Below are 26,546 nucleotides of genomic sequence, written 5' to 3' on the forward strand. Positions count from 1 at the left end.
CTTGCAGCAGACGATCAGGAGAATCAGGGATCAAGCGCACTCTGTGGACGAACACAGCCTTGGGTCGCGGATCTCTCCCAGCTGCTAGTAGCAGCCCCGTGGCCCATTCCCCTGAGGCGGGACCTCCTCTCTCAGGCAGGGAACACGATATGGCACCCCCAGCCAGAGCTGTGGGTTCTGCACCTTTGGCCTCTCGACGGGAGCCTACAGACCTCCCAGAGAGCGTACTGAACACCATATCACAGGCTAGAGCCCCGTCCACTAGACGTCTCTACGCCCTCAAATGGTCTGTCTTCGCCTCCTGGTGTGCAACACGTGGCGCTGACCCAGTGTCCTGTGACATATCGCTGATACTGTCATTCTTACAAGAGTTGTTGGATAACGGCCGTGCCCATTCCACACTCAAAGTCTATGTGGCGGCTATTTCAGCCTCACATAACCTCATCGGAGGACAAGGAGTGGGCAAGAACGATCTTATCGTTCGTTTCCTGAAGGGCTCCAGGCGGCTACACCCCCCTTGCCCTCTTACAGTTCCCACTTGGGATCTGCCCACGGTCCTGAGGGCTCTAAAGGGTCCTCCCTTTGAGCCTCTGCTGTCTGCGGACCTCCGTTCATTAACGCTCAAGACCGCTCTGCTTCTCGCTTTAGCATCGGTGAAGCGTGTGGGGGACCTACAGGCTCTCTCTGTGAGCCCATCCTGTCTGGAATTTGGGTCGAACGACGCCAGAGTCGTCCTCAAACCAAGGCATGGCTATGTACCTAAGTAAGTAAGTAAGTAAGTAAATTTTATTTCTATAGCACATTTCACAGATAAAAATCACAAAGTGCTTCACAACAAAAGAAGAATACGCAACATTTATGAAAAACATTACAGTACAGAGCCTAATCAAAAGGACAGAAGTTCACATTAGACCGGCCTAGCCACCCTACAGTCTAGTTAAAAGCCTCTTTAAAAAGAAGGGTTTTTAACTGGTTTTTAAAATTTTCCACACAGTCCAAACAGCGTGTGGAAGGAGGCAAGGCGTTCCACAACCTGGGTGCCACAGCTTGAAACGAACGGTCCCCTCTTGTTTTAAAATGAGTACGGGGGGCAACTAAAAGTCTCTGACCTGTTGATCTCAAACTACACGAGGATGTATGCAGCTGTATCAGGTCAGAGATGTATGCGGGCGCCTGTCCTTGCAGGGCTCTAAAAGTTAGAACCAATATTTTAAAGTGTATTCTAAATTTCACTGGTAGCCAATGGAGTGAAGCTAAGACAGGAGTGATATGTGCCCTTTTACTTGTGTGCGTTAAAAGCCTAGCGGCGGAGTTCTGTACAGTCTGGAGACGGCCAAGATCCTTCTTATTAAGGCAAATAAAGAGACTATTACAATAGTCTAATCGAGACGAAATAAAAGCATGAATTATCATCTCCAGTTCTGCCTTTGACACTAAAGGTCTTATCTTAGAAATGTTTCTTAATTGAAAGAAACAATTTCTAATGAGTTGCTTCGAGTGTTTCTCCAACGACATGGCCGCATCAAAAACAACACCTAAGCTCCTGAGACTCGGCTGAACAGACGAGCCTAGGTCACCGAGATGTTGTTTTATCAGAGGGATGCTCTGCTCAGGGGCAATGATTAAAGTTTCAGTTTTAGCCGAGTTCAACATTAAAAAGTTATCATTTAGCCACTGCTTGATCCCACTCAGACAGTTGATTAAAGATGACAGTTTAAATAACTCAGTAGGCTTAAAAGAACAGTATAACTGAATGTCATCTGCATACAAGTGATAAGAGACATCTTTAAACTGGCTAATTATCTGTCCTAGAGGGAGTATATACAGAAGGAACAGAATCGGTCCCAGGACAGAACCCTGAGGAACACCACTCGATAAGCCTGCAGTATCTGACATGATCTGGTTTATAAAAACACTAAAACTTCTACCGGAAAGGTAAGATGTAAACCATTTTAACGCTGATCCAGATATCCCTAATAGATCCTGAAGTTTATTAATCAGGATATTGTGGTCAATAGTGTCAAAGGCAGATGTAAGGTCCAATAAAACTAACACTGTATGCTTCCCAGAATCTGCTGACATCAAAATATCGCTTGAAACTTTAACTAGTGCAGTTTCCGTAGAATGCTTTTTACGAAAACCTGACTGATATTTGTCAAAAATATCATTTATCTCTAAGAAAGTAGTAAGCTGCTCTGCTACCACTTTCTCTAAAATCTTAGCCATGAAAGGGAGTTTAGATATAGGCCTATAATTAATAGGTTGCAATGGGTCTAAACTGGGCTTTTTAAGAACAGGTTCAACAATAGCATGTTTAAAGAAGTCAGGAACCACACCAGTTAGAAGAGAAGTATTGATCATTTCTACAACACAGGGGCCAATACTATCAAAAACCTGCTTAAACAGTATAGTCGGGAGAACATCACTGTGGCCATTAGAGGGCTTCAACTTGTCTAGGAGAGTGGTAACATCATCTAATGACACTAGTTTGAAAGAGAAACACGGATGGAAAAGAGCCAAAGTACAAGCCTTGATATATGCAGGAGGTGGTGAAATGCTAGCTCTGATATTCTGAATTTTCTCTACAAAGAAATTAAGGAAAACATTACTGTTTGACAGAGAGAGCACCGCAGTTGGAGACACAGAAAGCGAAACCATAGAATTAATGGTGTCAAACAAGAATTTGGGGTTTTTCTTATTAGAGGATATTAGCTGAGAGAAGTATTTAGTTCTAGCACTTTTCAGAAGATCATTTAGAGAAGCAGTTAATTCCCTAAGATAAAGTCTGTGAACTTCAAGTTTAGTTGTTTTCCATAAGCGCTCTATTTTCCGACGTTTACTTCTACAGCTCTGAATAGATGTATTTATCCACGGGCAGGGCTTTTTAAGAGAGACAATGTTTGATTTCATAGGAGCCACTACATCTAAAATTGCTAAACATTGGCTGTTAAAAGATTCAGCATACACATTTACATCACTACAACCCCTTAGCTGGCATGGATCAAACAAAATAGAAAACTTCTCAGCAACATCCTGGTTAAGAACTCTCCTTTGAGTCTTAATTCTCAGAGGCGAAGGGTCCAGAGGTAAGTTCAGGTTAAAGAAAACACAACTATGATCACTCATATGTACATCCTCCACACACACATTTACTATCTCAAGACCTAATGTAAAAACAAGGTCCAGGGTGTGTCCCTTTAAGTGTGTAGGTTCTGAGACATGTTGCGTAAAATTAAAAGAGTCAGTAATGGATAGGAGATCTGTAGCTGCAATACATGACATATCATCAATATGAAGATTAAAATCTCCAATAATTAAAACTTTCTTCTAAGGTGCTCTCTACTATTCAGACGGTCGGAACAGCTCTTTGTGTGCTTCGGCGACCGCACCAAAGGGTCCTCGGTCTCGAAACATAGACTATCGAAGTGGATAGTTGAGGCTATATCGCTGGCTTACTCTTCCTTGGGCCTTCAATGTCCCACGAGAGTTAGAGCCCATTCCACTAGAGGCGTTGCCTCTTCCTGGGCATGGTATAGCGGTGTCTCTATAAAAGATATCTGTGCGGCGGCCTGCTGGGCTTCGCCGTCCACTTTTACAAGATTTTACAATCTGGACGTTCCGGCCCTTCAGGCCCGGGTCCTTTCTGCTTGAATTAGGTCGCTGAGCCATGGCTATAGCCACGCCAGCACTTAATTACTTTGGGACGATAACCGGTCTAGGCCACCTTCTAGCTTGGCCTTCGCCGCTTTTCAGGGTTTCCCTGCTTTACCCCGTCTCCGAGCCAAGGCTCCGAGACTATCTATGTTTTCGTTCCATCTGTAGCACGGCGTGATTATACTGGTTCCCCATAGCGTCCTGCTACGCAGTACGAGTGAAGTATCGATAGGGAACGTACTCGGTTACTTACGTAACCTCGGTTCCCTGAGATACGGGAACGAGTACTGCGTTCCTTGCCGTGCTACGAGCTGCATTGTCGTCGCTTCAGTCGAAGTAACCTGAAGACCCTATGGCGATGTGTCTGCTTATATAGCCATAAGCCCCGCCCATTTTGGCGGGTGCCATCGCCATTGGTCCGGCAGCTCCGCTACGATTGGTTTAAAGTTTTACTTTTTTCCAACCAATCACCGTGCAGTTTTCACTGCGCTTTTGAATTGCTTCAGTCATCGGAGAAAAAGGAGTTTTCCCCCATAGCGTCCTGCTACGCAGTACTCGTTCCCGTATCTCAGGGAACCGAGGTTACGTAAGTAACCGAGTACGTTTCTTATTCACGCTTAGCTTATGGACCATCTCGCGTTTCTCTTCTTTTACGTTTTTAAAATAAAAACGTTTAATGTGTGTGTGTGTGTGTGTGCGCAAGAGCGTATGTGTGTGTTTGAGAGAATGCACAGAGGATGGGATGCTGCTTGCTGTCTAAGTCACGACATGCTGAATGCCCCTTAAGATGAACGTAAACTTCACGTGGAACCCCCATCACCCACTCCCCCTACCATTCTGTATATTACTTTGATAGAACAGTTTTTTAGGCAGCCTATCTCCACAAAGAATATTAATCATATCCAAAAGTACCTACATGTTTGAAAGTGCAATATTCTAGTGCAGAGCCTGCAATACGGTTTATGCATAATTAAGTAATTTACGTGTATATTTGTAAAAAGCATAGTATACACCGTTTTGTTATACTTTGCATATCTATAATTAACTGTATATCTTATGTTAATTAATTATTTTCATCATTGATGTATTTTATTTTTATTCTATATATTTATTTTTTTCCATTTCCTGTGTTTGTCTATACTGTATTTTTTCATTCTGAGCTCCTGAAACCACAACACGTTGCTTGTCTGTGTGTGCAAAATTGAAATAGAAAGCTTATTTGAATTGTTTTCTGATCCACTGCTCTTATACAATTTATTATACTCTTATTGGTCTTAGCCAGTGCGTATATTACTGCTATGTAGTTACATGTATATAGATTTAAGTAAACTTTGTCACTTGTTGTATGTACAGAATATGTGTTTTTGTACAAGTATGTCTTTGATGGTGCGTTAAAAGTTCCACAGCTAGGTTATACCTTGTCTTAATGTCTACCGCATGCAAGAAAACAGTTTTACTGTAGCATTATGGGGTTATTAGGAAATTTGGGGTGCCATATCTCAACTTTCTTTGAGGGTGCGTTAGAAGTTCTACATTGGAGTTATACCCAGTATTTGCGACTAACATCTAGCCAAAAAGCAGATCTTTTAACAGTAGCATTTTAAAGTTATGGACCCATAAACTTGGCATATCTCAGAGTACTGTTCAATAGGCCGTTGCACTTATGGGACAATTTGAGGTGCTACATCTCGAAAACCTTTAAGGGTGCGTTGAAATGTCCACATAGTGGTTATACCCAGTATCCTTGACTACCACCTAGCCAAAAAACAGACATTTTTACTGTAGCATTTTGGAGTTATTGACCCCTGAAGTTGGCATATTTCACAGAGCTCTTCCATGGGCCATTGCACCCATTGGGACATTTTGAGGTGCTACATCTCGAAAACCTTTAAGGGTGCGTTGAAATGTCCACATAGGGATTATACCCAGTATCCTTGACTACCATCTAGCCAAAAAACAGAAATTTTTACTATAGTATTTTGGAGTTATTGACCCCTGAAGTTGGCGTATTTTACAGTACTCTTCAATGGGCCGTTGCACTTATGGGACATTTTTAGGTGCAACATCTCTAAAAACTTTGAGGGTGCGTTAAAAGTTCTACATATAGGTTATACCCAGTATCCTTGACTACCATCTAGCCAAAAAACTGACATTTTTACTGTAGCATTTTGGAGTTATTGACCCCTGAAGTTGGCGTATTTCACAGTACTCTTCAATGGGTCGTTGCACCTGGGACATTTTGAGGTGCTACATCTCGAAAACCTTTAAGGGTGCGTTGAAATGTCCACATAGGGATTATACCCAGTTTCCTTGACTACCATCTAGCCAAAAAACTGAAATTTTTACTATAGCATTTTGGAGTTATTGACCCCTGAAGTTGGCGTATTTCACAGTACTCTTCAATGGGCCGTGGCACCTATGGGACATTTTGAGGTGCTACATCTCGAAAACCTTTAAGGGTGCGTTACAAGTTCCACATAGGGTTTATACCCAGTATCCTTGACTACCACCTAGCCAAAAAGAAGATATTTTTACAGTAGCATTTTGAAGTTATGGACCCATGAAATTGGCATATCTTACAGTACTCTTCAATGGGCCGTTGCACTTATGGGACATTTTGAGGTGCTACATCTCGAAAACCTTTAAGGGTGCGTTGAAATGTCCACATAAGGGTTATACCCAGTAAACTTGACTACTGCCTACCCAAAAGGCAGACATTTTTACAGTAGCATTTTGAAGTTATGGACCCATGAAATTGGCATATCTTACAGTACTCTTCAATGGGCTGTTGCACTTATGGGACATTTTAGGTGCAACATCTCGAAAACCTTTGAGGGTGCGTTAAAAGTTCTACACATAGGTTTTACCCAGTATAAATATTATTAGATTCAATAAAGGTTGCTGCAGAATCACAAACAGAATGCCTTCAAAAAATAAAAGTGAATCTTTGTTTGACTTTAACAGAAGATGTAGAACCGTGACAGGACAGTAAATCACATGGTCTGCATGAGCCCGCACGAGTACAATTGTACAATGATTCCACCTAAATTAAAACAGAAATTCTGAATGACTCTTTAATGAACATGACTTTAGTTTCACATGAATATTACTGGTTTTAAAGATATTTATATATTTATTATAATTAATTACTTAATAACATGCACGCAGGCATTTTATCAGAACTCATTAATGAATATCACTTTATTGGCAAAAAGTCATTGTCATACTGTTCATTAATTGGAATAAACTTTTCTTTTCACCGCAACATGCTAGGGATTTTGAGTGACCCACTTTGAGACCCACAGTGTCTTAAACCATAATAATTCCTCCTCAGAACTTCAACACAATAAAGATGTGTTTGTTTCTGTCCTTAACAACGTTAAAGTTCAAACCATCCAGAACTAATCATTGCTATATTATCACAATTTATTTGATCAAGATGACATCTTTATGAAGATTTTAGTTTAGGTTATAACCAGATTAATATCTAGGTTTCTGCAGAACCATAAACCGTGTGGCTTTAAAATTTGCAGGTAAACTTTGTTAAAGACTTATTTGAGAAGAAAGACTTATGACATGGACCACGTTTCCCATCTTACCCCGCTGCTGAAGACACAAGCATTTTTCCTGAATCATCAAGAGGGGTGATGCCCCCCAGAGTTAATGTTTTTAATCGTTTAAATTATGGATGTTTAAGGCTCTGAATATCAGCATTGTACATATCTTACAATTTGTTAATATCTTCTTGGAATCAGGATTAAATAAGTTATATTAATTTTCAACAAAACTACTATGTGTTATGTCAACCTCGGTCACAGAAAAAGTGTCCAGAATTGTGTTTGAGAGATCATCTTTAATCTGATGAAAATATCTGGATCTAATCACAAAAAATATGTAAAATAGGTGTTACAGAGACGATTGGTGAAGAGGAAAAGTTTGGCATTTTGAAGAAAGAATAGAAAAAACAAGAATTTTTATTTGTAATACCATGCATGAATGAATTTAACATGTAAAGACTGCAAGACTACAAGAGCATTTGAAAGAATTTGTTTAGCTGACAACTTTTCTATTTTCCTCCTTGTTTTTTTTCAGAGTGAACAAAGACTTGGAAGTTTTCAAACTTTATAGAGTAGTACTGCTCATCAGAGAAGCTGCAGGAGAAGGCCAAATCTTTACAAGAGGTCTTGACTGTGTGAGCCACACAATGAGGGATCGTCGCAAAAATCTGTTCAGTCTTCATCGCCATTGAGGGCTTTTTATATATAGATGTACTCTGTTCCAAAACCAGAATAAGGGTCAGTATCAGGGCTTTATCAACGGGTTCGGGTGATGCGCTATAGGAGATCACAACATTTAATTTCTCATTCGACACCGACACCTGAAACTGATTATTTCCCATCAAACACTGGAAGTCTTTCTTGTCGGCGAACAGGCCTGTGGGAGAGTTAAAGACACGGACCGACCAGCACACCCAGTCAAACTTCTTTTTTAAATGGTCCATCAACATGTCAACCAGTTGCTGGTTGTTTTTGTCAGCATGCTGGCGCACGATACTTTCAGCATCATTCTTAGCTTGTGTGGGGAAGCTGTTCATGCATTTTTCGATAGCCTCATCTATTTTTGACTGGACCACTTTCACCTTGTTGCCCCACTCTTGATGTAAGTTCTCCTCTTCACCAATGCCTACCATGGCAGCATATCCCAGTAAGGTGATCAAACCGATGCAAAACAGATTCTTCAGCCTATCACAGAAATCCTCCAACGCCCTGCGGCTATTACGCTCGTAATTTAGAACGACCTCCAGCACGTTAATCCTGGTATCTCCTATCACAGCCTCATACAGAGTGTTAAGGCTGTCTTTTACACCCGTCATCTTGAAGCTATCCATGAACCTGTTCTTTCTGACCTCTTTGGCCTCACCTTTGACTTCGAAGATTTCCATAAATTTGCGGAAGCTGTTGTTCAGGTTGTTCTCCACAGATGAGTAGACATCATCCATTTGGTTCTTCTTGATCTCATCTTTGATCTGCTGGATCTCTTCAGAAATATCTGCAAGGCGATATTGTAACTTCTTAAACTGTTCCTTCATGATCTGGACTTTTTCACTTTCCTCGTTACCCATCGCCAGCTTCACACACTGAGCTAAAGTGCTGAAAATGGGGGAAAGATCTCCAGCGATGCTGTCTAGAAATTCAGCACCCTGCACGATGGCGTCCACTATAAGATCCTGGTTCATCTTGTGAGAGATCGTAGGCAAAATATATCTGTGTAAACAATACAACATCATTAAAGATAAGACCCATACAACAGAGTTTTACTTCCAGTAGTGTCCTAACGTAATGAGATCAGAAATAAAGATCCGGGTATTAGATTCTAATGTATCAAGTTAATTGCATGAATGTGATGAAATTAAGTTGTTAAAAAGTTTTGTTGTTCTTTTAATCCCAGAGGAAAAATGTTGAATTATCAATTTAGGGATGTTTTCCAAAAAATTAGGTAAGAAGTAGGAAAGTAGGAAAGAACCAAATTAATGCAAATTGTAGAGGTAAAATAAACTGGTTTTGGGTAAATTTTTAAGAGATGATTGAGTTCATATTAAGATCTTCAATAATATTGCTGTAAGGACAGACTTCTCAGTTGGAGACATGTCTAATAGTGGCATTTGTGAGATGTGCAAAAGTTATCTATCCATTTAATCTCCTTGATTTCTAGGATAAATAATTAAGACATCAAAGACATCTCATCTATGATTTTTCTGTTTTATAGGATTAAGTGAATTTGAGAAAAATCTATTTTATTGTAGATCACAGTTTCATTGTAAATGCAATATCTGTAATAAGAACCACAGCATTTTGCATACATTTAGGTTAATGTAGCACATTTTGTAAGGGGATTTTTTATGCCTGTATGAACAAAAACTACTGGATGCCAAGTTCATTCAAAAATAATGCTTTGACAAAAGATGAGGAGGACAGTTCACCCGAAAAAAGAAAATTCTGTCATGAATGACTCAACCCTAAATTGTCCCAAACCTTTATAAATGTCTTTGTTCTTTTGAACACAAAGTAAGATATTTGGAAGAATTTTAGCAAATGAGATTTTCGAGGCACCATTGACTTCCATTAAAATGATGGTCAGAGCTGCCCAAGAAGTGTATTTTCTAAAATCCTTCAATATATTTTCTTTGGTGTTCAACAACAAAAGAAAATCCACTGTGGTAGTCAATGGTGCCCCAGAAATCTCAGTTGCTAACATTCTTCCAAATACATTTCTTTGTGTTCAACCAAACAAAGAAACAAACATATAAACAACTTGAGATTGTTTAATTCATGACAGAATTTTCATTTTGGGGTGAACTATCTCTTTAGGTCTTAGGTGATACCTACATAAAACACAACCGAGAACTTCCTTAAGTCTCCTGAACTATAATTCACAATCTTTCCTTTGGGTTTGCACAACACCGGAATTGAAGCATTTTCCCTTGACAGCTCAGAAAGAATCAAACAGTTTACACCAAACACCTCTAAAGTCAAACCTACTTATGACAATCTAACATTCAGATTATGAGTAATGGTCCTCCTGTTCACATTGGTCCAGAGCTTAGCTTCAATATCAGTGATGCTTTGACCCCATTTGTCTTTGACTTCCTCGTGGTCTTCTGTTACCGAGGTGTAGGCTATGAGCACCATAAGACCGATGAAAGGTGCACCTGTCCTCCATCACTCTTCTGTTTCTATTAGAGTGGCCTTGCAAATAGAGATCCAGTACCAACGATTAAACACATCTAAACTCAAATTCTGCTCACATACATCTCACAGGTCTTGATAAAATCCTTTATTTAAGTCAGACTCTCCACCACACTGATATTTGATTCACTTCTCATATTTGCCAAAAGTTTTCTTGATATTATTGATGCGGAGCTGAAGGATCTGCTTGGTCTTCCTTGCCTTCCAGCCTTTCATGGATCGAAATATATGATACAGAATGCATGCTCAGTAAAAATGGAGTAAGCTTACCTGTGTCTGTAGTTGTTCTGTTCGTAATGGTACTGCGGCTGAACAAACAGCCACCATTTAACTGTTCGCTCTGAGAAACAGTCCCTCCCTCTTTGCCATTCAAATGCTGATTTGTTTCTATAGCTGTTTACAATTTTGCATTGTTGCCAATCACTTTTACAGAAAATAATTTTATTTTGCACAGACAACAGTTCAGACAAATGAAAAAACTGACAAATTTGCCCTTTCATAGGTCAGGAGATGGCTTTTAGTTGCCTTTCATAAAGTATTAACTTAGTCTCAGATATTTCTTCTAGAATCTAGATTTGGTTAAATTGGATGAGAATGGTTTGAATATTAAATCATATTAAAATCTTAAACAATCACAACTTTTCATTGCAGACCTAATTGGCAAATCCGAGCTCAGTTTGTGACATTGTGGACATAAACTCTCATGGAGACATTTGTGAGATTGTTGGCTCTATTTCTCAACAGAAATATGTGAGATGCAACATACTCGAGTATTTACAATAATATACAAAATGTTTGTGATGTAATGTCAGCAGAACAGGTTAAAGGTGACGTTTGCAAAGCAGGGACGTGCACAGGGGGGTTGCTCAGGTTGCCGGGCAACTGCCCATATGCCCTTCTCGACTCACGTTGCCCTTCCGAGGTGGAAAATAAATAAATCATACAATGGATGCAGAATTTCACATAGGTCTAGATAAAAAAAACGCAAAGCCTTATTCACTTCCATATTCGGGCAACGAAAGTGAAAGTCAGAAGGGGAAGGGCAAACTCTGTTGACGTGGCTGCAGCGCTGCACGCGACCGGCACCTGAGCTGAGCTTGCATGAGTCGCGGTTGTCGGGTGATACAACTCAACGTTGTCTAGGGTGACCATACGTCCGGATTTAGGCCGGACAGTCCGGATTTTAAGCCCCCTGTCCGGCGTCCGGGGCAGCCTCAAACCGGACACTCATTTGTCCATCTTTTTGGAGTTGTGCTGAATCGGCCTAAACAAAACCCGCTTTAGAACATTTATTGGAACGTTGCAGCATAGCGTCTGACGCCGCAAGATCTCTGGTCAACAAATGATTTGCTTAAAAAGGTGTAAGATAAATACCTGATATATCATTGGTTTAAAACGTAAACAAGCCTCCACGACGTGGAAGTGGAGTCCACGTGCTGGCTTCCTCACATCATAACTGTAACTTGCTAAAATGTCAGACCTCATTTAATCCGGAATGGACAAAAGAGCACAACTTTATATAAAAAAGCAGTAGAGACACTTTTCATGGAGGTCGCTGTGAAGTGGGTGTTTGTAGTCAAGGGACATGCGACATGCCAAAACAGAAAAACAAAAGTAACCGACGAGCTGCAGGTACATCGCTCACTAAATGCTGCAAAGTGTCCTACTTTTTAGTGTTATGGAAATGGCCACCATAACATTGTCAGAAAAGGTGAGTTTGTGATGTATAACAAACAAACGATCATCATTGAGTTTTATGAAATGAATTAAAATCTTCATAAATCCAGGCTGAGTTTGCCACGTTTAGCCTAAATAATAAGACAGATAACTTGCAGACAAGCAGCCTAGGCTACAATTTTTTTGGTAGGTAGGCATTAGGCAAACTTAGCTACATGTCTGCTGATAGTTAGTTTCTCACGTTTCATTTTAGCAAGAAGAATGAATGATGGAAGTAATGCATCACATTAATTATTTTATTCAAAATGGTTAAATGCCTAAATCCTATCACTATTTCTGGTATTGTTTGAAGGCAAGATGCCCACTGAAAAGATCCGGATTCAGGAGAGGGAGAGACAATTCAGGGAGGCATTTTGATAGGGATATTGATGTAGGGACTCAAGTCATGTTTTTCTGTGTTATTATTTGTACTAGTTAAGGTGACTGAGTGCTGTATTTCAGTGTTTTACTTCTTTATATATATATTTTAATAAAGACCCTGTTATTCTAAGTCCTTCATATAGCCGTGAGTTGGGTTTTTTGGGCGGGGGTGCCCTTTTTTCAGGTCAGAGCAACTGCCCCTCAAAATTCCTGTGCACGTCCCTGTTGCAAAGAACCACAATAGCATCTGTCTGCGCACTCGTCACATGCACGCTCTAACGTATTTCACGAGGTGAACTGTAAGATTCTATTAATTAAATGTAAAGGTAACATCTACACTAATAATGAAAATACATAACTAAATAAAACCTTTTCTTGTACACGTATTCTTCCGGCCTATAAACAAACACACATATATACATAAATGACTCATTCTACAATAAACAGGTGCTTGTTAATCAATGGTTTAATGATAAAGTTTTATTATGTAGACATACTATACATATATATATATATATAAAGAGCAGGACGGCTCAAGTCTGTTTTTGCGAAATTGAGGCTTCCATATCAGTTTTCAATGCATATGTGGAATTGTGAAAAGTTTTTACATAAAATCATAACACAAAACAAAAAATTTTGTACTCGACAAAAGACTCTAAGATGCATTTTGTCTACCACGTTCTCTTAAAATGTAGCATGTCCTGCATAAAAACAAACATCAGAGGCTCTACACTATCATGAAATCTGTACTGAAGAACTGTTCCAAGGCCTCTGCAGCTTCATCATCCTCCGTGCACATTATAAGTGGAAGGTGAACTGAGCCAAGAAGATCCCCAGAGTTCTCCAAGCACCACTGACTGGCAGTTTTAAGATCCGTCATGAAACGCTCCTAAGAAACAACAATGCAGAAGATGACAAATAAAAATATGCTGAACAATATTGGCCACAGCCTCTCTAACAAAACCTAATTTTCATGGAGACTGAACCACCTGCTTCTCCGATGCAAACTCAGATGAAAAGATTGGTTTCATCTACCTAAAAAGCAAATATTAAATTTAGTTACCTTTAGGACTACCTTTTTAAGGTTACTGGTACTATTCCTGAGGAGTTACCTGAGAAGTTACCTGTCCGTCAAAAGGCTCTTCCTGTTAGGGGAGAAAATACAGCACAAGTTTACAAAGTTAGTCATGACAACATGCCATTCTTTACCTTATGATTAGTATATGCTTTTACCTGAGAGATTTCTTCCAACTTCCGTTTTGCAACCTAATTCAGGCTGCTGATCACCTCTCAGGAAGGCTTTGGACTCCTCTGTATAGTGGGCAAACAATTTTCCATGCCTGGAAAATAGTGATTGAATGTTAGATAAATCCTTTCTCATAAAAGCTTTAAATATTCAAAATACAAACAATTCCATACCGGTCCAGTCCAAAGTTCTCCATTAACATGACGTACCACCATTTCCTCACCTCTACCATGTCCTGCTGCTCAAAACATAAAAGTCAATGCCCTTTGTCTCAAAAAAAGTCTCGAAGTTATTGAAAACTGTACTAATACTTACAATTGTGTTGTCAAATGGGGCATCAGGCACAATGTACAATGCAGACTATAAATGAAAGAGACGTCAGTATTATGGCAAAACAATATAATATTAACTACAAACATAATGTACTTACCATCAACATGAACACACCACAGTCGTTGCCATATGATTGTACTGGAAAACCCTTAAATATAATGAAAGGAGGGAATAAGCAAAATTTCATAGAAAGATAGATACATAAGACTTAAAGAGATGGATGGGATAGATAAATGGACGATAGAATACGATTTAGATAGATAGATTTGAATAGACAGACGGATATATGGATGGATAGATAGCCAACCTTTCAGTCCATTTTACGGGTTTTATCCTATGTGCAATGCCCCTGTCAAAAATGCAAAAAACAAATACGTAAATAATAATTGCTGTTTAGAAATATAAGGCTGTACAAGCTTATACTCTATGCACAAGGTTATTGAATATATAAATAATCCGAATCATCTGAATATTAGTTTTCAAGCAACGCTACAAAATTAATTTTAGATAACGTTAGTTCTTCAATAAATTACTGTATGAAGAACAGGTATCGTTACCCAAGTATCATAGATGCGATCTGGTATCATTGATTTTAAGGATTAAGTTAGTTTTCGAAAACATTAACTTATATTAAAACAATACTATTACATCTATCTAATACTGTATGAATGAAATCAATATACTTACAACATTCGTCTGATAATGTTAAAGACATTTTCGATTACATTTGTCAAATAATTCATAATAACACTTTTACTTCGACTCAATCTTGTTCGAATTGAATATATTTAAAACAACACTTTCACTTCGACTTAATATTGTATGAGAATAAATAAATTGAATATTGAATAAATATACTTACAATTGGCCTGTAGGTCCATTCGATTCACAAACGTGTCTAATAGTGCATTTGTTGGAGTGCGCATGCGCCGCTGACAGTGCATCTGGCCTGAGAGTGCATCTAGTCTGCAGACAGACCCTTCTCAAGAACCAAAACCTGAATGGTGAAAAAGTGGAGAAAATCTGGGCTCATCAGGGAAGGCCAGTTCTCCTCTAGCACATCATAACACCTGTGCAACTTGACAGAAGATAAAAAATGTTTGTGAAAGTAAACCAAACAAATGTGTGCAAAATTATACAGAAAGCAGTCCTTTATGCATATTATTTAAGACGTCCATCTCATGTTGTTTGCTGTGTCAAGTGCCGCATATTATTCATTGTTCTTTGATGTGTGGCGATGATGTTTAGTTTCTGGCTGAATGTGTAAGGTCACGAATAAGGTCATGATCATGACACAATCCCATTTCTCTTCTGGTTGATGCAGGACAATTTATAAAATAAATGTGTTCATAAAAATAAACTCAAAACTCTTAAACTAATCTCTTGTGTTGATCCCTGGTTTCAATCCAAAATAAAATAAACACTACCTTATTGATTTATCTCTGTTTCCTCATCCAAGATTACTTTATGAATCAATCAAGTATTTGACATTCATTTCACATGAATTTCCTTGTAATCAAATTAAGCTTTCTGCGGAATCACAAACAGTATGTCTGTTTGTGATTCCACAACAAGACTGTTTTATGTCGCCTGTTTATTAAATATTTGTTTAGCCAAGAGGATCTGACTCATGTCATGACAATTTCACAATCCCTGTGTCTTAATCCAGACATTATTGCTTCATAACATTATATGACTTTTTTATCAATGTTACTGCAGAACATTAAACTCTGTGTCTCTTAAAAAAACGAAAGGCAATCTTTGTTCAACTCAAACAAACACATTTAGTGAGGCAACAGGACAGACAGTAAAGAGACTTGGTTTGGTCTGAAACTAGTAAAACACATATGCTTGATGTGCCTTTAAATTCATAATAAAGTTAAAACCACTGGAACTAGAAATATCACAATTTTCTTAATAACATTCATGCAGGCATTTTATCAGAACTCGTTAATGAATATCACTTTATTGGCAAAAAGTCATTGTCATGCTGTTCATTATTGGAATAAAGGTTATTTACATTATAATAGGCAAACATACAGTGGATTGCATTATAGCCGACACCCATATGAACACTGTACAGCTGGTTTTGAAGTCATTCCCTTTAAACGCCATTGAAGTTAGAAACACGTATATTAATCTGTATCCTATGTAACTTTGGAGACGGTCCTTAAATTCAGACTATCGAACGTCAAACTAACGTTATGCCAGCGGATAAATACTGAATTTGTGAATCTGTCCTTGCATAATTTTGCAAAACTAGTTCTTCTTGTTGAAAACTACCTTCTTGTTGTTTTGCTTCGGGTTGTAGGCGTTTTTTTCCCGCTACAGACAGATAGCTTGTTTAAGAGCCATAGCCTATGTAAAATGCATCATCACGCACGGCGCAGTCATCACCTGCCGCGCACTACACGATGGATTAAATAAATGAAGTATTAATATCAAGTATAAATCCGCAAACTATAAGAATAGCGTCATTTATACAATAGTTTTTTTATTCGGTACTCAAGGAGACCAGGGGGGTGGTGCAGAGGCCCTACACAACCTGCATAGTCTCCGTATAAAAGGAGGATCGGATCTGGCTGTTGGCTTTTTTTTTATTTACTTTTTTATTAAACAATTAATTTCTCATCTAACACCGACACATGAAACTGATTGACTGAAACTGAACCCTGGAAGTCTTTCTTTTTGGCGAACAGGCCTGTGGGAGAGTTAAAGACACGGACCGACCTGCACACCCAGTCGTACTTCTCTTTAAATGGTCCATCAACATTTACATTTATTCATTTGGCAGACGCAAAACTACTTACAAGTAGTTTTTTTACAGTGACACATTACTGCAGAGCAATCAAGGGTAAGGTGCCTTGCTCAAGGGCGCTTCAGTCATGACCTACTGGCATTGAGATTTGAACCAGTAACCTTCTGATCACAAGCCCAATGATCTAACCCCCAGGCCACAACTGAGTTTACTGTTTACTGTTGTGACCGCATTTAATATAGTTAGTATCTTTGCTTTTGTGCTCCATGACAGTTTTATTAACTGGCTGTTACCCAGGGCCGGCCCGAGGCATAAGCGAACTACTCCTATATGGGGAGGCTGCAGACCTAGAGCCGGTAGATATATGCCCGAAGCAGTTTTACGCCCCAAGCAGTTTTACGCCCCTGTTGTTCCTTCTTTTATTTCGAGAGGCAAAAGTACTTGATTTAGTCAGATCATATGTTATGTCCGACTCAAACTTAGCTTACCACGTGTAGGTTAAACTGCCCCTAGTCTTCTCTGTACCTGCTCTGTCTCACTAACTTTTAACATAAATTAAATTTTTATTTTTTATCTTGTTGTCTGTCTTTAGCTTGCGTGACATGGCTTCTTCTGGTAAACCCTGTTTAATCCTTGCATTTAAACATACTCCACATGGTTTCTGGAGCAACATTAGAGTGGATAATCACAAATGTGTGATTTTTTTGACAGTCTATGATGTGTGAACACACAAAATACACATTTATAATAGGCATGTATGTATGCAAATCGCTAAGTCTCTAAGTAAAAAGACTTAAACTGCATTCGTCATGCATGATAAAACCCACATTAAAAACTTTGGTCCAATATGGTTTGAATGGTGATATTGGTTTGAGTTGTTTCTTATAAATGAAATCATCTAATTAAATAATGTATGTCTTAATATACGGTTTTCTTAAAATAGCTTACTGATCTGGATAAATGTATGTGCACTTAATGTGTGTTTTATCATACTCCGTCTTAGTTTTTTAACTTGTATCTCATAAAGGTGTGTCTTTGCTTTAACTACTTAAGAAAATTTAAATCTCTCTTTCTAAACTTGGCAGCCTCCCCATATAGTGTTATTCGCCGTATTTCCTTCTCCCCCTACTGGACCCATGAGTTACAACAGGGGCGTAAAACTGCTTGGGGCGTATATCTACCGGCTCCAGGTCTGCAGCCTCCCCCTACTCAACTAAGCAGCTGCTTGGGGCCCCCAGACCTACAATTAAACAACTTAAACAAGTGATATAAATGAATGGATGAATGAATGAATGAATATGAATGAATAAATAAATGAATAATTCAACACAAGAAAATTCTGATTTGCCGACAACTGCTGCTGTGTCTGCTAGCTTTTGAGTCATGTGCAATGGACATCTCGCGTGCGTTGACAATTAGCGCCGGTGCGCAAATGCGCGTCACTTTAATAAATGATAAGCCATGTAAAAAAATTGATGTATCCTCTGGTGCCGAAAAGAGACAGAAGAAAAGGACAGAGATGGAAAAAAATGAGCAAGATAAGCGGCAGCACAAATTTTGCTCACGTCACTTCAGGTAGCACTCATGATCTTATATAAGCCATCACCAGAGCTAACGTAAACGTCCCCGCCATCAAAAGTGAAATGTCTCGCATTATTAATATACATTTATCTAGGTGTAGTTCACGTTTTGGTAATATATATCAGTTTAAGTTGGAGAAAACAGCTGAAGGGGAACTTAACCTTCTAAGTGAAATGGATGCCAGCTAGCATTGCTGTATGTGTTGAAGTGAACGTTAGAAAATATACCATGTTGGGTGGGGATACTGCCGTGATGAAAATAGACTTCAATTTTATTAATATGGTGGCGAGTGTTGTAACAGGGCTATCCTCATATTTATAGGCTGCAGTAATGCGATTTTGATGTCATTGTTGTACAATTGTCAATGTTGGAACGCTTGCTGTTCTTACATACATTTAGGCATTTGGCAGACGCTTTTATCCAAAGCGACTTACATAGCATTATCCTATACATTTTACATAGGTGTCTGCAATCCCCTGGGATCGAAACCACAACCTTGCGTTGTTAACGCAATGCTCTTTGCTTTCATTATTTAAGTATCTATTTTTTTGTAACATTCTATTTTTGATTATATTAATGTTTGTCTATTTTAGTTTTATTTTAAAGATTGCACTTTTAATGCACATTTGCATTTGAACATTTGCAAATTATTTATTTCATGTTTTGTGACAGTTTGTATTCAGAAGTTTAAGAGTAAAGTATTTTATTTAAGTATCGATTTTGTATTATTTATTTTGTATTAATACATAACCTCACTGTATTAATTTATAATGTAACATCATAGCATGACATTTGTGTCAATAATCTTCAAGCAAATGGTAACTCCGCGTGGTGGGAGGGGGGCCCCCAAATCAAATTCTGCTTAGGGCCCCCAAGAGGCTCGGGCTGGCACTGCTTGTTACCGTATAGATCAGTGGTCTCCAAGGTGGTGCCTGTGGGCACCTGGTAGCCCGCATGAACTCTGTACGGTGCCCGCTAAACACAGGGCTCACCAGTAATGCTCAAGACAGTTGACAAATCTGTGACTATACCGATCAGCCAAGTGCTACATCATCTTGAAAGTTTATTATTAGCAAGTGTTATAAGCTTTAATATATTAAAGTGCAAAAATATCTGAAAGAAAACTGAATTTTTTGTAGTCAAAAATCTTATGAACAGATAAAGAAATGTGCACAGGTTACACTGAAGATCAGTATTACACCAGCCTTTGACTGACACATAGTGACACATTGAGGCAATGACAATACTTTTTTGAAGGTTATGAACAAAGTAAAATCAATCGACATTTCGGTGTCTCGACATTTATATTAACAGGCTATATTAATATCTTCTAAACTCAACGCACACATCCTTAATTTTATATTTTGTAAATCTATATCAGACTACATCGCCGTTGCATATGTAACAGTTCTGATATTACAATCAATCTACTGGTCTGTTCTGTGGTAACAAGAACTTTTTTAAAGAAGAGACTGACCAACAAAAATATTATAATAAATAAGTCACTTGGGACCCCTGTACATTAAAATCTCCACAATAAACAGTCCTGATATTGTCTGTATGACACACTGATGTGGTATACTCTCATTATAAAGTGGAATGAGTTCTTTTCATTGTTATCTGAAGTTATATAAATAAAAATTTTATATGGCCATTTTGGAGGCCTGTTCTTTAAAAAATCTACAATAAACACTCCTGAAATTGTTTTTATGACACACTGAGGTGGGATAAGAGTGTTAAAAATATTAATACTGACTAGCAGTTTAAAAACAGCTTAAAAAAGCCTAGCAACCACCTAGCAACTGTCAATCTTTCTCGTTTGGCCTGGGTTAAAGCCTTCACTTGTAGTGCAATCGAGGTTCTTTTTTCAATACTATATATTGTTTTATGCGTAAAATTATATGTAAATATGTTTATATATTTATTTAAATGCATTTGTTTTTAATTAATTCACAATCCACAGATTGGAACCGCGCTCGCCATAGATCGCTTTTATTTTGAAATCCCAAAATCTCTTTTTAACTGTAAAAATAACAACATTTTATGAGGGCTAGTTTGACTGTCGTTTTCGATGTGGTGGCTGGCTTGACCGCAGTGAAAATTGAGACGTCTTGAGGACGCCGCCAAATTTTGGCAAGGACGCATTTGGGGAAAATGGCGCGTGGTCACCCTAAATCATTACAGTCATAGTGTCAAAAAAGTTTTAGACACTATGTGTCTAAAATGCAAGCAAAACATTCTAAGGCTCAAGAGGCAGAAGAGGTAAAGGATTAATCCAATGCTGTGGGTGAGCTAGTGTGTGTCACAGAACAAATGTTTTAATGCTTTTTATCAGATCAGACCACTTAAGAGCAGGAGAGCGGTCGATGGTCCACTCTGATGAAAAGGTAATGTCATTAGCTCAGCCTGTGATTGGCAGATCCAGCCAGAGTGAGGCATCCTGGGATTGATCATCTGCCCTTGGCACTACTATTATGTTGGGTTTCATAAAATCACATATTGGTTTATTAAATATTAATATTGAGTTTCCTGGAGTAGGTCAGACTTCTTTTGTTCTTGTATAACAAACAAAGTCTGTAGTTTGGCTAAAGGATATTCTGAAGAAATGTTCATATGCACGGATGGACCAAATATGAACATTTCGAAAATGTTGTTTTGTTAATCCTTGTAAGCCCAGTGTCTATTTCAACATTGTCTTTTGTGAAAACATGACATTACTAAAGTAAAATGCAACAGTCATGTTACCATCATTTCTGCATCTAATCAGCTAATGCGTCATTGGCGTTAAAAATGCACATTTCAGGTATGGTTCTCCATAACTGACAAATAGGTCACTTTCACTATAAAATGTGCATCAAATATGTGTTCAGTAGTAGGGACCTTTATTATTTAACATGCAAGAATGGTTGCAGTCAAGGGGAACCTGTCATTCTGGGATATATGCGTTTGGTATGCAGTCAGGTTTAATATTCAGCCACCAAGAAACCTTTATCAGAGCTGGAAGCCAAATGGATCAATAGCTCCAACCAAGATAGAAGCCTCAACCACTAATAAATACAAGAGTTTCTATCGGTGAGCCATTTAGACACTGAAACAGGAGAATGAAACGGTTGAGGAGCCAAGATACTTTAGAAGAGCCTTCTTTTGTTTGAAATAAGGCAATACCCACAAATAAAATGAAATAACAAAAACTTTACAAAAATAACAAGATTATTTTTCTCCAATGGAGTTTTGGGTTCCTGGCCACCGTTTGTATACTTATTTTGTCTGGCCGAGGGGCTGCTAGAATTTAACGTTTTATTTAATAAGTCTTTTTAACATTTGACCCGTATTTCTCTCTCCTTATCTTGGGTGTGTGTTTCTCGGTGATGGCCCCTGTGTGTGTGTCTGTGTGCGCGTTTGTGTGTGTCTGTGTGTGTTGGGCGTTTTGTGTGTGTGTGTGTGTGTGTCTGAATCTGTGTGTATGTGTCTTCTGTGTTTTCACCTTTTTAGTTTTTACTTGCATAACCTTATATGTTTTGCTTATAGTCAATATGTTTTCTTGCAAAGCTGCTTTGTTACAATGCAAATCGCAAAAAGCGCTATATAAATAAAGTTGAAGGTTGAAGGAAGAGCAAATATACCATGTTACATTTAGAATGTGTGTTAATACCATCTGTATGGACACAAGTATTTGCTAACATCTCTTCATCATAATGTTGACTTTAAAAGAAAATGTCCTTTTCAAAATCTGTAAAGCAAGTCAACAAGTTTTTAAGATCATCAATTGTGTTTGCAGAACTGCATACTGTACTAAGTTAAGGCCTTCCTGGATTGTTCCCTTACTCGGCACTTCAACGATCTTAAAGGCGAGATCTAAAGAGCTGTTCGCAGCACTCTGTAGCTCTTCAGCTTTATATTAACAGAACAAAACTGTACACGGCATCTATTACTGCAGCGCCTGTACAGAAAATGCTGACCTACGTACAAATGAAGTAATTTCATTAGACGAGACTTTGAGTGGTGTATGTGTCCACTTCAGCGAGTTTAATAGCAATGAATGTCAACAGTGTTAATGTAAAACATTGCTCACAAAAACTGAAGTTAGATTAATCTGTGGTTCTTCAAAAAAAAAAATCATTAAATTATCCTGAATTGTGACCAGGAACCGATTCTGTCATGTCTGTTTGAGCTACAGCAGGTCATCATACAGGCTAAATGGGGCAGCTTTATTCTTTGCCAGTTTTGTTTAAATTTTACTACAACGTATTTGTTTATATAACACAATATATTTAGTATTGTTCTCTATTGATTTTAAAGAAAATGCAAACATGCATTAATAAAGTGCAGGTCAACAAGGAGTCAAATAATCTTGTTCAAAAGCTTGCAAGCTGCATCACCTAAAATGTATTTCATTATTTATAGTCCATCCTGCCAATTCAGTTCATTTGCTCTCTGTTTCTTTTTGCTGTCTTAAATGTTTAAGTACAATCAAATTTGATAAGTAATTTCAACTTGAGTTGCTGTAATAATAAGTAAAAAATGTAATTTAAGGTTCCGTGTATGACATCTGGCGACATCTAGTGGTGACGTTACAAATATAGAAATAGCTCATTTTAGGATAATAAAATCATAACGCTTCATTATGTAAGGTCTTTACACCTCTGAAGATATTGTTATATATTCATATTATTTATTTGATCCTCCAACAATTGCACGTTGGATTTTTTATATGTTGAAATGACTTTAAGCCAAATATGATTATACTTCATTTTAATTAACAAGAAAAAACAGCATAAACCCCACAGAGTGCTTTAACTTTGCATTTAACATCTAACTAAAAGTCATAGATTTTCTTTATATGTGGTTTTATAGTAATTCTATGTTGCATTTACGCATTTACTCAGAATGCACACACACATTGACATTCTTATGTTTTTCCCAGTAATGGCATTCTTCAGGAAAACTCGACACAGCAAAGCTCTCCTTGTGACGACTGATAGCGTGAACCAAAAACCCAGATAACTGCTTGTCCAGGACCTCCACTACAGCTTTGGCATCTCCTTTCTTGGCAGGACCGTCCATCATGTGTTTTACGCTCTCATCGGGCACGGGCAGCGGGTTGCTGCTGTAGGACACCACCAGATTAGTGTCGTTTCCTTGTGATACTTCAAAATATTTCTGTCCGGCCACACACTGAAAGTTTTGTCCAGCTCTCAAGTCTCTATATTTGCTCATGTTAGTAATGACTCTGATGGACCAGCTCACCCAGTCGTACTTCTTCACCAGGAACTCCAGGAGCTCCTTAGCAAAATCTTGGAGGTTTGAGTCCTCTCTCTCCTTAACAAGCCTGGTGATGTCCAGTTCAGCTTGCTCTGGAAATGAACTCACACATCTCTCGATGGTTTCCTTCATCTTCATCTCAATTTCTTGGACCTTCATGTTCCACTCGTGAATCTTCTCTTGCTCCGCCTCTTCACCTTGAGTCAGAAAGTAATATCCCAGTAAAGGGATTATTCCCAGGCAGAGAAGCTCCTTCAGTCTGACACAGAAGTCTTCCATCATCCTTCTGTTTCTGCCTTCGTATTCTTCCACAACATCCAGAATCGGCTCGCCAAATGTGCCATTTCCCACCAATGCATTGTAAAGCACAGAGAGGTTTTTATCTCCTCCCGTTATTAAAAAATGCTCCAAGAACAAGCGTTTTTTGACCTCTTTGTATTCAGGTTTGGCTTCCAGAATGTCAATGTATTTTCTGAAATGGTTCCGCAGATTTTCCTCCACAGAGAAGTACTGAGAATCCAAACGTCTCCTCCTGATCTCACAATCAATGTCTGTTAGCTGAGATGAGATGACATCCAGTTTGCTCCGTACAACTAGAAACTGATCTTTCACATAAATTACCTCTTTGCTCTCTACATTATCAAGCACCAGCCTTAAAACCGGGGAAGCAACCTCAAAAAGAGGACACAGCTCTCCAACAGCACTGGCCAGAACTTCGGATCCCCTCTCAAACATCTCCATTAGCGCTTCAATGGCGCTCTTCTTCTGGGCTACCAAGCGCTCCAGTGGACTGGACATGTCTCGAAAAGGAAAAAATAACAAAGAAAACACACACAAAGTAATAGTTGGATGTTTTTTTCATAACTGTAAGTACTTTTGTAAAGCATAATCTTTGCTCTAAAAACATTTATTTATGCTAAATATATTTTAAATAGCTGTTAAGAATGAGATCAAAATACAAAATGCTTATTTTGTTAAAGAAAATTGTATTTAATATTTTAGGGATGTACTGCTGTGTCTTGGGCATAACATGCACCACATCTATGATTTGAAACATTTTGTCAATTTTTATGGTCATCTTTCGTTTAGGCGAAGATTATTAATGAACGAAAAAGTACAAATTGCAATTTCATCCAATCAAATGACCGTATCACGTCATCATAAAACGTAAATAAGGCCACTACTGTACATCGAAATGATAAAATGACTCATCTCTGCAGATTAATACTGCCTAACACGGTACATTGTGCTGAATTATATACATTTGTGCATTTAGAGACACACCTTGTATTTTTTTCTAGAGCTCTAACGCAGTCAACATCATTTCAATGTCTTAAATTTGCGCATCCCTACAGCTTTCCAAAAAATAACCAGTTTTCTCTCACCTGGCAGGATAAACAGCTGGTGGGAAGATTTTCAAAACCTCCAAAGATCTCAAAATTAGCACAGTTTCTAGATCGAGATTGTCGTGATCAGATGCTCAAGGTGAAGTGTTTTGAGAGAGAGAGAGAGAGAGAGAGAGAGATAGAACGAGGGAGGGAGAGAGTTGCGCGCACTGAGTATAGGTGGTTCAGGGTGGTTTGGAAAGCGCCTGGTAACTGTCGGATTAATGACTCATAACTGACTGCAATGGATTCTTTCAGTGTGTGTATAGATAAAGATGCGATGTGCGGTTCAAATATTTCATTGTAATACAAAACTGTTAAGTTGCAGGTCATTTTTGCGGGGTACGCAACCTCACGATGGACTGGACCAACAGCATCGTGCGCAGGTTTGGATTTGCCTTTCTCTGGCGTATTTTACATATAGACGGCTATTCTTATGCACACATTTTTATACCTATTATACTATGACACGATTTTATAGGACCACTGTTATATCTTGTACAAATTTGACATTTATAACCAGATATACAGATATATTTAGTCAATTTTATATATTGGATTTTCAAGTGGTTGGATTTTTTTTATTTTGCAAGGCAGGCCTATTATTCCAAAAACGTTAGTGTAGGTCACTCGTGAATGAACTAAGGAAATTTGTTACATTAGCCATTTTCATGATCATCAAAACTGTATCTCATTCTATTTGGCAATAATGAAGGACACATTTTAGCCAAAACTTCAAGGTATGAAGACACAGATGTGATATAATTAGATTGTGGCTATTGACATATTATTTGCCACACTTAAATAACACTTTAAGTGAAGTTTGCTTCTCACGTTTTAGAGAAAACTCAGTATTATATATGTCAGTAATTTAGTCATCTTTGCGTTTAAATTGACCTTCATAACCCTATTGACTAACCAAAATGTATACATTGTTTTAATATGTTCACTTATATGAAACTTAATTAATTCGTGGCTGTTTTTGGTTCATATACGTTTCTTTACATTTATTTATTTTATCTATGCTCTTTATTTAACCCAACAATTATTTAAATTTTTGTTTTATAACATGCACACTTGAAAAAAATTGGCCTAAAATCAAATAGGCTGTATAACTTTTTAATTATGACTAGTAATGAGATGCAAAGTAAACAGTATTTATTTACAAATATACTGTACCAGTAAACCCGAGTTCATGTATGTCTGCAGAGCCAGGCTTGTTTTGCTCCCTCTAGTGTGCAAACAGTGAATTGCAAGTGTCTATTAAAAAACATCCTACATGCCAACGTCAATCCCATGATGCACCCCCAGAACGTTCAGTGTAGAAAACAATCCAGGTACAGGTACATGAACAAATATGACCACACTTCTCAGTTAGGAATCACTTCGTCCTTCACAATAGTGAGTTTTCTTTTTTCTGCAATAATTTAAATCACTAAGTTACCAAGACACTATTGCACAATGGGACATTATCTCTTGTTTAC

At 38.2% G+C, this 26,546-nt stretch overlaps 2 protein-coding genes across 2 annotated transcripts; both read right to left on the reverse strand.

The window, feature by feature from the left end:
• Positions 1 to 7,494: 7,494 nt before the first annotated feature.
• LOC306902057 (protein rapunzel-like) lies at positions 7,495 to 10,695 on the reverse strand. Its single transcript, XM_079470343.1, has 2 exons — positions 10,671 to 10,695; positions 7,495 to 8,918 (listed from the first exon to the last, which is right to left on the reverse strand). The coding sequence occupies exon 2, from the start codon at positions 8,888 to 8,890 to the stop codon at positions 7,721 to 7,723; it is 1,170 nt and encodes a 389-aa protein (XP_079326469.1). The 5' UTR covers positions 8,891 to 8,918; positions 10,671 to 10,695; the 3' UTR covers positions 7,495 to 7,720.
• Positions 10,696 to 23,293: 12,598 nt separating this feature from the next.
• LOC306902056 (protein rapunzel-like) lies at positions 23,294 to 24,475 on the reverse strand (the record flags this gene model as incomplete). The annotated part of the gene is made up of 1 exon (XM_079470342.1): positions 23,294 to 24,475. One exon carries the CDS (start codon positions 24,473 to 24,475, stop codon positions 23,294 to 23,296), a length of 1,182 nt encoding a protein of 393 aa, XP_079326468.1.
• Positions 24,476 to 26,546: the final 2,071 nt, after the last annotated feature.

This window comes from Barbatula barbatula (genome assembly GCF_947034865.1).
Source record: "Barbatula barbatula genome assembly, chromosome: 12".
Classification (NCBI taxonomy): Eukaryota; Metazoa; Chordata; class Actinopteri; order Cypriniformes; family Nemacheilidae; genus Barbatula; species Barbatula barbatula.